This window comes from Chrysemys picta, chromosome 10 (assembly GCF_011386835.1).
Source record: "Chrysemys picta bellii isolate R12L10 chromosome 10, ASM1138683v2, whole genome shotgun sequence".
NCBI classification, from domain to species: Eukaryota; Metazoa; Chordata; order Testudines; family Emydidae; genus Chrysemys; species Chrysemys picta.
Genome location: NC_088800.1, coordinates 39,864,431 through 39,877,752, shown reverse-complemented (window position 1 = coordinate 39,877,752; position 13,322 = coordinate 39,864,431). Strand labels below are relative to the sequence as shown.

Here is a 13,322-nt window from a genome sequence, read left to right as displayed (position 1 = left end):
TAAATCCCCTTTGCTGCAGATTAAGCTCATTACTTCTTGTCCTATGTTCAGTGGACACAGAGATCAATTGATCCCAGTCCTCTTTGTAACAGTCCTTAACATATTTGAAGACTATTATAAGGTCCTCCCTCAGTCTTCTATTCTCAAGACTAAACATGTGCAGTCTTTCAACATTTCCTCATATGTCAGGTTTTCTAAACCTTTTATCACTTTTGTTGCTCTCCTCAGGACTCTCTCCAATTTGTCCACATCTTTCCTAGAGTGCAGTGCCCAGAATCGGACACAATACTCCAGCCGAGGCCTCACCAGTGTGGAACAATTGCCTCCTGTCTCTTATGTATGACACTCCTGTTCATAGACCCCAGAATGACATTAGTCTTTTTCACAGCTGCATTACATTGTTGACTCATATTCATTTTTGATCCACTATAATCTCCAGATCCTTTTCATCAGTACTACCACTTAGCCTTGCTGCCTCCCCCCCGTAACTTAATCTAGACCACATTTCCCTAGTTTGCTTATGAGAACATCATGTGGGACGGTGTCCAAAGCCTTATTAAAAATCCAGATATGGTATAGTGTCATATTTGGATTAGATTGCAAGCTCTCTGAGGCTACGGACCATCTGTTTCTTCTGTCTATATTGCACCTAGCACGTAGGATCCCAGTCTAAGCTAATATTGCAATACAATATTTCTGTCCACCATGTGCATTTGTAGTCATCTTTCAGTAATCTCTTTAGAATAGAAAAGACCCACAAATAAGTTAAGTCTCTAAAAACACTGGTGTTAAAATATGTCACTTCCTTAAATGCATATTTGCTTGTGTAACAAGTTTTCCACCCCCTGGTTTAGAAGTAATGAGTATTATTTATTGTAATTAGAACAGGTAACAGTTGAGTCCCCTACTAGAAAGGAAGAATTTTAATCCCCTCCCCCCTCTCTTTTAAGATGTGTTAATGAAAAACTGCTGGTAAGTCTGGTTTCAGATGTCAACTCTGCAAAACCTCCTAAAAAACTTATAAATGTATCTAACTTTTTTTAAACAAATGTGATGGGTATTTCCAATATTAATTAAGGTCATGCAAGAGTAAGGTGCTGCCTGTAATCCTGGGTCTTCAGAGGTAGTAGAGGCTAGTCCTAGAGGATGGAGAGCAATTACTCCCTAGCCCTAAGGGGTGGGGTCTAAGAAAAGCATGTTTTCAGAGCAACTGAAGACACTCCTTAGCCCTTTGGGATAAAAATCACCATTTTCAATGGGACTTTCTTACCTCCATTCCCCAGTTCCAAAAGGTCCCAATATTTAGGAAAAGTGGTTTCCTCTAACAGTGGAGTAGGTTAAGCACAGATTAGCTGTAACAAGTGCAGAGGCCATGGATGGGTATGGGAATTTCTTCTCTGAGATTGCCATGTTTTCAAGTGGTCCAGTTGCACCATTCAAAGTTGGAGATGTAGGGCTACAAGTTCTTGATCCTCTCCCCTGTATCTCAGCAGCTGGGTGTAGCCTGGGAAGAAGGTTAGCAAGTACAGAGCTAGAGGTCTGTATGGTCCCCATCCCTCCCCCTCAATCCTCAGGAAGGAGAGGGGATGCAGCTGGGGAAATATTCTGAGCCTACATCTCAGCAAGAGGAGATAGTGATGTAAGAAAGCATGGTTCTCCCATTCTTGGAGCATGCAATGAATTTTGATATCATGGAGTGCACTATACATCACATCTTGCTGGTTACAGACTTCCACAACTAACCAGAGAACCTGCTTAGAACATTGCCTTGAACCTGCCTCAGCTATAGTGCTCTGCTGTATAGGAAGTCACTTGAGCCAGACCACCGTGGTCCAAAGTGGCACTTTAGGTTGGGTTTCTGCATTGTAGGAGGCTGACCCTAGCTGGAGTGGGGTCCCATCCAAGGCTCTAGTCCCTGAGAAAAAGGAAGAGCTAGCTAAGAGAAGTGACTGAGGAACCAAGGGGACTAGAAATTCAGGCAGAACTGACTGTATCTATGGGGAAAGCCAAACCAAGAGGCGCACACATATACAAAAGGGAGAAAGCTGGGAATCTGTACTGCTAGAAGGAAGTTGGGGGTTAAACTAGCAAGTAAATTGTGTATTAGCTTGCACTGTGTTGGAATAACAAGAGTTGAGGTCATTTTGGGGCAGCCTGAAGCTGAGAGGTAATAATCAGTTGGTCAGCTCTCAGATTTTGATGTTTTAGGACAGTATTTTCCCCCCTACCTACCCACAGAACAAGACCATTTTAAAAGAAAACTGCATGATATGAGGACTGGGGGAGATTGAAGAGTCAGTCTTTATCTCCTATATAGGGGCAGATTTCAGAGTAGCAGCTGTGTTAGTCTGTATCCGCAAAAAGAACAGGAGTACTTGTGGCACCTTAGAGACTAACAAATTTATTAGAGCATAAGCTTTCGTGGACTACAGCCCACTTCTTCGGATGCATAGAAGTGAACATACATTAAGGAGATACACACAAGTTTTTTCTCTTACTTAATTGGCCTCTCAGAGTTGGTAAGACAACTCCCACCTGCTCATGCTCTCTGTGTGGGTGTACACCCCCCCCCCTCTCTCTATATAGATGTTCCATTTGATGCATCCGAAGAAGTAGGCTGTAGCCCACGAAAACTTATGCTCTAATAAATTTGTTAATCTCTAAGGTGCCACAAGTACTCCTGTTCTTTATATAGGGGCAGTTGCTAAACTGTTTAGAAATTCACACTTTGCCATGCTATAGTAGGCTACTGAGAGAATTTGAAGGAAACTGCAAGTATTAACTTCTAGTATCTTCTCTTCCCCAACCCCAAGACAACTCCAAAAGAAGGTCAAAGCAGTAGTTTTTAGAACCATGGTTAAGGTCTCATTTTACTATACGTAGGAAAATTCTATACCTTCATTGCAAGTTACTCTTCCCAGGACAACTACTGCAACTTTGCATGCTTTTGCTGGTGTTAACCCTGTAGAAAGCCATCTTCAGCTAGACAATAATGGAGGCAGTAAAACACTCCACCCCAATGCCATTCAGCTACAGGGAATCTTAAGAGGAAAGTATTCTTTATACAACAGCAAAGTTATACTCCTAAAATAATCAGGAAACGTGACTTAACTGCATTATATTATACTGGTTTTGCTTTTAGACATCTCCCTACTTGCAACACCATTTGAAAGTGTTAGCTTCCTTTGCATCAAGATATCAGAGCACTTTTGTTCCTCCTTCTCCTTACTTTGTCTTTCAGTATCAGAGAACAATGCGTAAAAGGAACCCCCATCTACAAACTGATTAGAAGGTTGATAGCGCCAATACCACATTACCACAAATTCAATATTTAAAGACTTTATTCTCTCTACTTTGGAGTGAGAGAGTACATGTGTCCAGCACAACTGTTCCTACTGAGGCATCAGCCTTCTGTATATCACCGATTTGGCATGCAAGAGTTAGAATTATGATTTAGCCAATATATGATGGTTTTATTAAAAAGTGAGATGACCAGGTTCATTCAGCCTGGAGGCCAGACCACGTGAGAGTCCAAGCATACAATCATGACAACTTTTTAAACCACGGAAGTTTATTAGTTTGCCTTATACAAGGAGCTGTCAGTGACATTACAGTTATCACCTTTAGGGTTAGTTACAAATCTACTTCTGAGTTTACAATGTAACTTTGATGTAATGACAAGTCAACCACCCTTAGTCTAGTCTCCAGCCCCAGGGAATTTATAGCTGGGGGGTGGGGTGGGGGAGTAAAGGGTTACTAGTCAGCCACAGGAAAACTAAAGCCTAACAGGTAGCGCTCTCTCGTCACTAATACAGTTAACTGTAACCTTGGTCACGTGCAACCTGTAACAGAGCTTATGATGCACAGGATATAGTTACTGCACAGTACATCAAAGGTATAGTCAAGTTAAACATAAGGGGAGGGGAGTAAATCAAACAATATTGGTCCAACATGAAAGGCTTTTCAAGGGCAAAGTTTACAAGTAACTACTCAATTTGGTAAATACATTTGCCCTGACAATTATACTGTGTGTAACCCCATCAACAGAGGCTGAGCACACCTGCTGGGACCCTCTTTAGAAGCATTTACGATGGACAATGGATGGGCCAGACTCATCGTATTCCTGCTTGCTGATCCACATTTGCTGGAAGGTGGAGAGAGAAGCCAGGATGGAGCCACCAATCCAGACAGAATATTTACGCTCCGGTGGGGCAATGATCTTGATTTTCATCGTGCTGGGTGCCAGGGCCGTGATCTCCTTCTGCATTCGGTCAGCGATGCCAGGATACATGGTGGTACCGCCAGACAGCACTGTGTTAGCATAGAGGTCCTTTCGGATATCAACGTCACACTTCATGATGGAGTTGAAAGTGGTCTCATGAATGCCACAGGACTCCATCCCCAGGAAGGAGGGCTGGAAGATTGCCTCTGGGCACCGGAACCTTTCATTCCCGATAGTGATCACCTGGCCATCAGGCAGCTCATAGCTCTTCTCCAGGGAGGAAGATGAAGCAGCCGTGGCCATCTCCTGCTCGAAGTCCAAGGCGACGTAGCAGAGCTTCTCCTTGATGTCGCGCACAATTTCCCTTTCGGCCGTGGTGGTGAAGCTGTAGCCTCTCTCGGTCAGGATCTTCATGAGGTAGTCAGTCAGGTCACGGCCAGCCAAGTCCAGACGCAGGATGGCATGGGGCAGGGCGTAGCCCTCGTAGATTGGCACTGTGTGGGTGACCCCATCCCCAGAGTCCATGACAATACCGGTGGTACGCCCAGAGGCATACAGGGACAGCACAGCCTGGATGGCCACATACATAGCTGGAGTGTTGAAGGTCTCAAACATGATCTGCGTCATCTTCTCTCGGTTGGCCTTGGGATTCAGGGGGGCTTCAGTGAGCAGGACAGGGTGCTCCTCGGGGGCAACCCGCAGCTCATTGTAGAAGGTATGGTGCCAGATCTTCTCCATGTCATCCCAGTTGGTGACAATACCATGCTCAATGGGATACTTCAGGGTGAGGATACCTCTCTTGCTCTGGGCCTCATCGCCCACATAGCTGTCTTTCTGTCCCATGCCCACCATGACACCCTGGTGCCTGGGGCGTCCCACGATGGAGGGGAACACGGCTCGAGGAGCATCATCCCCAGCAAAGCCAGCTTTGCACATCCCGGAGCCATTGTCAACAACAAGGGCGGCGATTTCTTCATCAGCCATTTTGATTTAATCTGAGATAAACAGTGAGGGGGACAGAGAAGGGTTTGTCAATATCTGGCTACCCTTCCTATGAGCCCTACTTGGATTACATTGAGGCAAGAGGATAAGGATCTGTGTTTAGAAAGTAACACGAGAGCATGGGAGCAAGGCTGCAGGTCTGTATGGGGATGTCTCACCTGAGGGAGATCCCAGCCGCTCACATGACCTGGCTCGACTCCCGGCCGGGCACAGAGACAAGCACTCAGCCAGGTTAAATGATTGTACACTAGGCACTAGCAGCAGCCTAGGCAGGGGAGTTTAAATCTGAGCTAGTTAAACTGGCGCAGCTTTTGCACTCCAGACAATGGCTGAGCCGGGCGAGTCTGGGAATCCCGAGGCTCATTCCCAGCCTTCCTCCTCCCCCACGAGTAGTATCACGTTACACCATAACCGAAGTGGTTTAAGCGTGTTCACACGAGAAGTTTGCGCCCATTGAGCTGGGCTGATTGCAGCTCGTGTCGGGGGGGAGGGGCGCCGCTTGCCACACCCAGCCCATAGCACCCAGAAGGCTGGACACGGCCAGCCACCTCAACGGCGGAGATCCGCCACGCCCTTCCCCACCACCCCGGTACCTGCAGCAGCTGCCCACACACGCTCCGGCACTGCTCAGCTTCTTCCCTGCGGCAGTCAGTAGTGTCCGCGCCCAGCACCGCTTTATCACCACCGGAACCGGAAACCCGGCCCCGGCCCCGCGCGCCCATTGGCTGCTGGTGATAACGGCCCGCCTACTCGTCCCAGTTCCGCTCCTTTCCCGAATACTTTCCGCTAGCTGATTCCGCCTCCTGACAGCTACTTCCGGTCAGCGTTCTCTCTGCGGGGGAGGGGAGGCTAGTGGCGTAGCTTCCGCTATGCGCCCCGCCCCCTCCCAGCTCCGTTTCCGGTCTTGCTAAGGGGGGCGGGGGAGGGGTGACGGTCAGAGTCGAGTGGCTGCGCGCGGGCCTGCAGCGACCCGCTCCCCTCGCTCTGGAGGAGGTAATGGCCCCTCTGATCCCGCTGGTGGCAGGGCTGGGTGTGTGGTCGAGGTAGGGGTGGGGGCTGGGTGTGCGGGCAGGCTGTGGGGGCTGGGTGTGTGGTAGAGGTAGGGCCGGGGGCTGGGTGTGTGGTAGAGGTGGGGCTGGGTGTGCGGGCAGGCTGTGGGGGCTGGGTGTGTGGTAGAAGTAGGGGTGGGGGCTGGGTGTGAGGGCAGGCTGTGGGGGCTGGGTGTGTGGTAGAAGTAGGGGTGGGGGCTGGGTGTGAGGGCAGGCTATGGGGTTGTTGTTGAAGGGCTGGTTATGAAGGTTTTGGAGAAAGGGGTTATGGGGGCTAGTTATAGGTGGTTTGAAGAGGCTGTTTGGGAGGGAAAGGGCTGGTTATGGGGGGCTAATTGTCAGAGTTGGTTTTGTGGGGCAGGATATGTGATTGGTTCTAGGGAGGCTGAGGGAACTAGTGGGGATCTCTGTGAGGAGGGAGTTATGAGTGTTGAGGAGGAGTGGGTTGGTTGGAATGACTGGCTCTGGGTTAGTGGGATTTGTGTGGGGTTGCTTACTGGGGAGAGGGGTTTGGGTATGGGATTGGTTTTTGGGATTTGAGAGACAGGGTATGGGATTGGTTAGCGTGACTATGGTGGGAGGAGTTGGTTGGGTGACAGGTTATGGGTGAAAGCGATTAGTTAGGGGGCTGGTTTAGGGAAATAGGTTACAGTGGCCTGGTGTGAGAACTAGATATAGAGGGGATAATAAAAGCTTGGGGGAGCAGAAACATTCCATAGTGGAGCCTGCCTGAAAATATAAGGAGCGTTCACAGTTTTGTTTACTACTCCTTTCTAAAGCCTCTCATTTCTTTTCAGAGGAGCTTGAATTGTATACTTTTCAGCGTTTTTTCTGTTTCAAAATGTCCTTTTTATAGCTCCACCCAAAACTGCCAGAAGCACATTACCAGTGTGGTTTAATTACAATAATTAGGTTTTGTTAAAACAAAGAAGGAAGGTTTAAAAATTCAGATGGGAAGACTTTTTCTTTAACTGCTCTTCCAGGATGGAAATCCACATGAGGCTGGGTTACTGCACGAGAACGTGAAAGTTAAACTGAGTAGTTTCACTGACCAGAGTTGGTTGTAATTCAAAAAGTTAAGCAAATACTAATGCTGAAAAGAAAATCAGATGTTAAAACTATTTTTAATTATCTAAAGTAGTAATAGCAACCCAGATGGAGAATTAAAAAAAAAAATTGTATCCTGATCTTGTACTCTTTGTTGTAAGTATCCTTATTTACTTAAAACACTCAGAAATGTTGACTATCTTTTTACAATCACATTAATACCTAATTAGGGTGTGGTTGCTATATCTTTTGTTCTGGAATCATAGAAGATTAGGGTTGGAAGAGACCTCAGGAGGTCATCTAATCCAACTCCCCGGGAGCCCTTGGGTTTCACATTCATGTCTAATCCAGGAGAAATGTATGAATCTTGGTATAACCTTTCATGCATTATTGTATCAGAGCTGTGTGAGACACATTGGAACCGCATACCAAGGCTGTGTTTCTGCATCTCAGGTGTGTTTACCTGAAGTTAATCACATACCAGTCACTTCTTATTGTATTGCACATGAGGCATGTATTAACTGCACACCCTGTTGTGTATTGCTACATCTGAGATATGATAGTTGACATCCTAACATGCCTCAGGTGCTGCGCTACACAATAAGATGTGTTGTGAGAATTGTATACACATGCCTTAGGCACAGTAATACACAATCTGGTTTGTGTTTAATGTTAGAATCCACATTCCAGTTCATTGTTATTGTACAAGGGAGATGTGTATGTATTATAACACCAATGCCAGGCTGTGTATTGTGCCTGAGGAATGTGTGATGCCCTAATCGCATGCCAGATGGTGTATGATTGTTACTGACATTTGAATTGTGTGTTGCTTCACTTTTAAGCTAAAGGATATATTGGAGTATGATAGTTAAGAATGCTGATAGACCTGTCATTGGAATGATTTTATTTATGACAATAGTTGCTTAATACAGGAAATGATTTGCTGAGAAAAATGTCTCTGGTATTGTAACTTGCACAATTTAAAATCAATTGTATTGTATAGTGTTTACAGAAGATATTGTTGAATCTCTTTAGGGAGAATCTAGGGACATTTGAGGTCTTTTCTCTTATTTTGGAACTGTGTGGAAATTGCGTCAATTAGTGTATTTGATTTACCTACAGAAATGTGTTTTCTTGCGTTTAACCATAGAGCATTAGCAAACTATCCTCCTTTTTAAGGACCTGGTGTTGGTTAGATTGCATACCACAGTGCTGTTATGTGGGTGGAAGGAGGATTTCCTTAGTTTGTTTGCTGGCTGCCTTTCCTTTGTTTCTTGTACTTTATTGACTGAGTTCTGATTTACTGGTAAGTCTTGAAGGGCAGCTACTTAGCAGTTAGATGTACTTACATTTCTGAGTTCTGTCATAATGCCTGGAAATGCACATTCTCCTTTAGCCTTTGAAAAGTAGGAGCACAATTGTCCTCCCAGGATTTGCCTATTATGTCTCAACTGTATACCTGGTTCTAGTCAGGTCTGCTAGTCTCTGTTCAAGAGGTGCCTAATACTGGAAGAGCAAGGGATGTTGTAGATCAAAATGGAGTGCTAACAAAGCCCTGTGCATCCTCTAATTAGAATAACAGAGAGTGTCCCAGCTTGGGATGTTAGGTGTATTGGCAGAGTTGTATGTGGAGAAGGTGGGGTAAAGGTTTCCCAGTGACTAGCTATTTGGGGGTAGGATGATCTTTACTTTCATGGCATCCAAATTACTCAGAAGAGTAACAACTGCTAAAAGAGCCCTGTTTTTACTAAGATCTCAGGGCGCATGTGGAACTTCTTTAAAATCATGAGGGCATGAAATAACCTGCAAAGACAATAGTATTTGGTACAGGATTATAAATACATTTACTTAAAGAGCATGCACTTAGTGAAATTATTATGATGTGCAATTCCTTCAGATAGTGCATGGAGTAAGATTGAAATCTAAATTTTAAAATCAAATGCTTTAAAGGTAACTAGTAAAACTTGCGGGAGAGGGGTCAGTGAAGTATATGCTCTTAGGGCAGGGGACAGTTTGCAGTTTGTAAAAGCAGTTCAGGTAAGCAGTTTGCAGTTTGTAAAACTGAGGTTATGTTGTCGTGTGTTCAGTTTGAAAATACAATTAAACACACTGAAAATGGAGTGCAAGTTTGAGCCTGAGGCTGCAAAACTCTAGGTTTACTGTTTCATGGTCTCCTGGACTGGAAAGAGGACTGGCTTTGCAGCCTGCTTATCCTCGGACAGGGAAGAAGATGAAAGTGTGTTATATTCATACAAATATTTATCTATCTTTTAGGTTCTATTGATCTCTGAAGGTCAGGGCTTGAGCCCTGCTGGATAGAAAAGCTGTCTTTTCACAGCCATGCTAACTGCGGGATGAAGCTAGAGGCTGTCGTTGAGCAGCTGCAGAAGCAGCAGCAGCAACAGCAGCAAGGTCCTCTGCAGATGGATTCCAGAGAGAGACAGCAGAGGCAGATGAGAGAAGCCCAGCTGCTTTATACTCAGCAGCTGGCAGCACAGCAGGCTGTTCTAGCAGCCACATCTGGCAGGGCTTCAGGCAGCCAAGCACTTGGTCCTTTGGCCAAAGTTCCACCTGTAGTTGGGGCCACCCGAGCTTTTGATCACAGCAGTGTGACCTCAGAGCCGGAAGATGATGAAGAAGAGGATGAAGAAGAAGAGGGTTTGGAAGATGGAGATCTTGAGGAGGACACTGAAATGACTGGGAAAGATGCCTGTTCTACTTTGAAGTATTTTCATTCTCAAAAAGTTGCCCATCACAACCAAAGAGTGGCTTCTACTTCGAATCCTCTTCCAGCCCCGGAACTTCAGCGGGGACAGCAGGAAAAGGACGGACAGGGTAAAGACACTACTAAACAATCATATTCTGGTTCCCCATCTGGGCGGCAGACCTGGAGAATGGATGAGCAGCTCAAGCAGGTCAGTTCTGACATCTCTTCTCTATGAACAAAGGCTCTTTCTTTCAAAAGTGAATTTAGTACTTGTAAAAGGGGCTATATTTGACAGCTCTGGGGGTGCAGCTCTCTAACTGTACATGGAAGAGGTAAATTAAAGCCCCTTATCTACATGTGTCAACCCTGATCAACAAGGGTCACTGCTAGAGGTGAAAAAGGAGTTTGGTCTTCGTGGCTCATTCATTCTGTCACCTTTCTGCTGAGACTGTCAGCATGGGGCTAGTTAGTACCAGTTGTTGTGATTAATTTTGATATAGGCACCTGTCTGCTAGTAACTGACTTAATTTATTTCACATTGACCGTCCGTGAACCCTCAGGTAGTAAAGATTTCCAGTTGCTATGAAGTTGGCCAGAATTTGAACCTGTGTCCTTGTGGGTAGAAAGTCCATATCCCATTCCTGATCATCTGAGCAGCACAGCCATTTTGTATTTCATAAGTGGATGGAAAGTGACTGACTTGCTTATTGAATAGTTACAGCAGGATGTTAATATTGGGTTTGTATCAATAATTACCAGTGCTTGAAGCTATATGCCAGTACAGCTAAGAGCTCTTCACTTTACTGTGTGCTTCATCATATATGGGCATTTCCTTAGTGTAGTGCTAGGGTGCTTTATAGAGTTAAGATTAGCTCTGTTAGGTATAGGAACAGCCCATCGGTGGGTTGAGATTGGTTCTAAGGTTTAGGTGTGGGGGTTGGATTAGCTGCTCTTTGCTACAAACTATAGTGTGGGTGAGCTTGGGTAAGGGTTCCATTAAGTGCTGTTAAGGTGGGTTGAATTAACTCTGCTGTGGAAGTTTATTTGGCTATAGACAGAGAGTTTCTCCCTTGGAAATCCCGTGAATAAGTGGGAAGATTGGCGCTCCTTAGTGATGACCTATGATAAATCATAGACTTCTGAATGTTTGCTATGAGCGCTGACAGTTCAAAGCCTGTCCCCTAGATACTGTGGGTCAGAGACAAGAGGGCTTTGCTTTACACCATCATGGGTTTTTTCAGTGGGGAAAGATTCTTATTTGACCGGCATAACATGACACAGCTCATGGAATATTACCCAGTAATTCCTGCATCAAGCTCATATCCTGATTTGCTAGCTTCCATGTTGATGCACTTGGCAGGATTCCGTGAAAGTTGCCAGGTCAGTGGTAAATGGGATTCCTGACTCTCCATGCTGGTGAGCACACTAAACAACTGTAGGATCTGGCTGCATGCCAGCTGATACTCCAAAGTGCTTGTTGCTCAAGAGGGGCTAATTTGAGTGAGGAGTTATTCAGACTGTTCTCAGGAAACTAGGTGGATATGTCATTCAGGTGACTAGGTCTTTGGAGAAATTGCTTCAGAACTTGCTAGGCTTTCTAAACTGGAGTATAGTGGTTGAAGGGAAGAATAGTTCCCTTTTTCCAGTCTCTTGATATGACATAGCAGTCAGGGAGCTAACAGCACAGCAAGGCTTCTTGGTGGTATATTGTAGTGGCCTTAAAAAATGAAAACCTGGAATTGTAGGCTCCTTTGTAGTAGCTGCTGGTCATGTTGAGGTAGAGGCTTGTATTTCTATGTTGACTCAGAAGGCTGTTTTTGTTTCTGGCTTGGCCAGTGCCTGGTGACTTGCTTTGTGCTTCGGTATAATACTTTCGTATCTTGCAAGAAATTATGGAGCTTTGTAAGTTAATAGGCTTGATTCACAGCCCTATAGCAGCCCCTTTATGCCACTCTGACAAACCATAAGGGCTACCAACTTGCCAGCTCTGGTGCTCAGGTAATACCTCTGGCATAAGATTCCCCAGGTGGTATAAAGATATTGTTACAGCTCCACCCTGGCTTACATGCTTGCAAGCTCTCATTGCTGTTGTACTTCAGCTGTCCTCAGCTGCCATGTGACCCTTAGGGTCTGTTGCAACCTCATGTAGTTTTGGACCTGCCAAGTTTGTTCTAGAATCCAGGAAGTGTAAAAGGGGGTTTACAACTAACTTTACTCCCCACCTCTGTGGCCTTCCTGACTGTAGTGTTGCATGGATCTCTGCTGCATGCATGAATGTGGCCCAGTGTTTGTAAAGCACTTTGACACGCACAGATGAAAATCACTATGGTTGTGTAAAATACTGTTGGTGAATCATGCTTGCTTTGGGTAGGGTAAGTATCAAAGGTTGATTGTTTGTGCCCTCAGTTGGAGTCTCCATATAGGAGAGTGACAATTTAACTGCAAGATGATAGGTTCTGTCTGATGCTAGTCACACTTAAGGTACTGGTAGTTTTACCACTGGCTTCAAATGAAATAGGATCAAGTCAGTAGCAAGTAGCTTGTGTGGTGATTTCTGAATGCAAGAAAGAGCAGGCAGACATTTTTCTTCTGCTATTTAAATGATTTTTTTTTGTTTTCCTGGTGAGGTAAAATACCTTAAAAACACATGTATCTGTCTTTTTATTTAACTAACATGCAGCTTTTAAAATGATTTGTGCTGGCCTTTTTGGAAGCTTCAGAATATTAAATATGTCATCATTTCATCCTCTACCATTTACAAATGTCTTTCTTCACGCCCTATCTTTTAAGATGTAAGTTCAAGCTGAGATTTGTTTTGCTTGTTTATGCACCAGCATCATTAGTGATGTTGGCACAACATTGGGAAGAGGAGCTGATTAAATGATGCTGTGACTGCAGCAAGCAGGGATAACATTTTTTTAGGTTGTGGAGCCCAAATGTTTTTAAAGTGTGTACAAATTTTAGCAGAGGTATTTTTAACTGAACAACAAAGTAGCAGATAATGGGTACAATTTTCAGAAGTGCCTAACTCCCATTGACTGTCAATGGTACTTAAGCATAAGTCACTTATGCATTTAGCAAATGTTATCTTCTGTTTTAATACTGTACAGATGTTGAGCCTGGAGGGACATTCACCAGCAGGATATGACCATTTTAGGCTAGATTAGATTTTTGGGGTAAACTTTATGACAATCTCATGATATTTGTAGGTTATATTTAGCTAGTTTTTTGCCATTAATTATGGATTGGAAAGTCATTTGTATTGCTTCTCTTGATAGTGATTTTCTTTTTAAAA

General features: G+C 44.7%; 2 protein-coding genes across 6 annotated transcripts in view; one reads left to right on the top strand and one right to left on the bottom strand.

Annotated features, from left to right (window-relative positions):
• Nucleotides 1-3,553: 3,553 nt before the first annotated feature.
• LOC101948091 (actin, cytoplasmic type 5) lies at nucleotides 3,554-6,058 on the bottom strand. 2 transcript variants are annotated; one of them, XM_024110925.3, is made up of 2 exons: nucleotides 5,818-6,058; nucleotides 3,554-5,217 (listed from the first exon to the last, which is right to left on the bottom strand). In XM_024110925.3, exon 2 carries the CDS (start codon nucleotides 5,204-5,206, stop codon nucleotides 4,076-4,078), a length of 1,131 nt encoding a protein of 376 aa, XP_023966693.2. In that variant the 5' UTR covers nucleotides 5,207-5,217; nucleotides 5,818-6,058; the 3' UTR covers nucleotides 3,554-4,075. The 2 variants fall into 2 exon arrangements, with proteins under 2 accessions (XP_023966693.2, XP_065414546.1); XM_065558474.1 differs by having other exon boundaries at nucleotides 5,822-6,046.
• The window catches only part of ARID3B (AT-rich interaction domain 3B), a 47,381-nt gene continuing 40,061 nt past the window's right edge, over nucleotides 6,003-13,322 (top strand). For 2 of the 4 annotated variants that reach the window (XR_010590776.1, XM_042843725.2), the window contains exons 1-2: nucleotides 7,071-7,476; nucleotides 9,595-10,235. Coding sequence is in view for 2 of the 4 variants with exons in the window: in XM_042843725.2 (XP_042699659.1) it covers nucleotides 9,675-10,235 (561 nt within the window). In the remaining 2 variants the exon portion in view is untranslated. Of the gene's footprint in view, nucleotides 6,218-7,070; nucleotides 7,477-9,594; nucleotides 10,236-13,322 lie in introns of those variants that run through there. The other 2 variants (XM_005309207.5, XR_010590775.1) reach the window with 2 other exon arrangements.

Bases quoted from the DNA above. Each gene is read 5' to 3' on its own strand.
- LOC101948091 (XM_024110925.3), bottom strand. From the start codon at position 5,206: ATGGCTGATGAAGAAATCGCCGCCCTTGTTGTTGACAATGGCTCCGGG.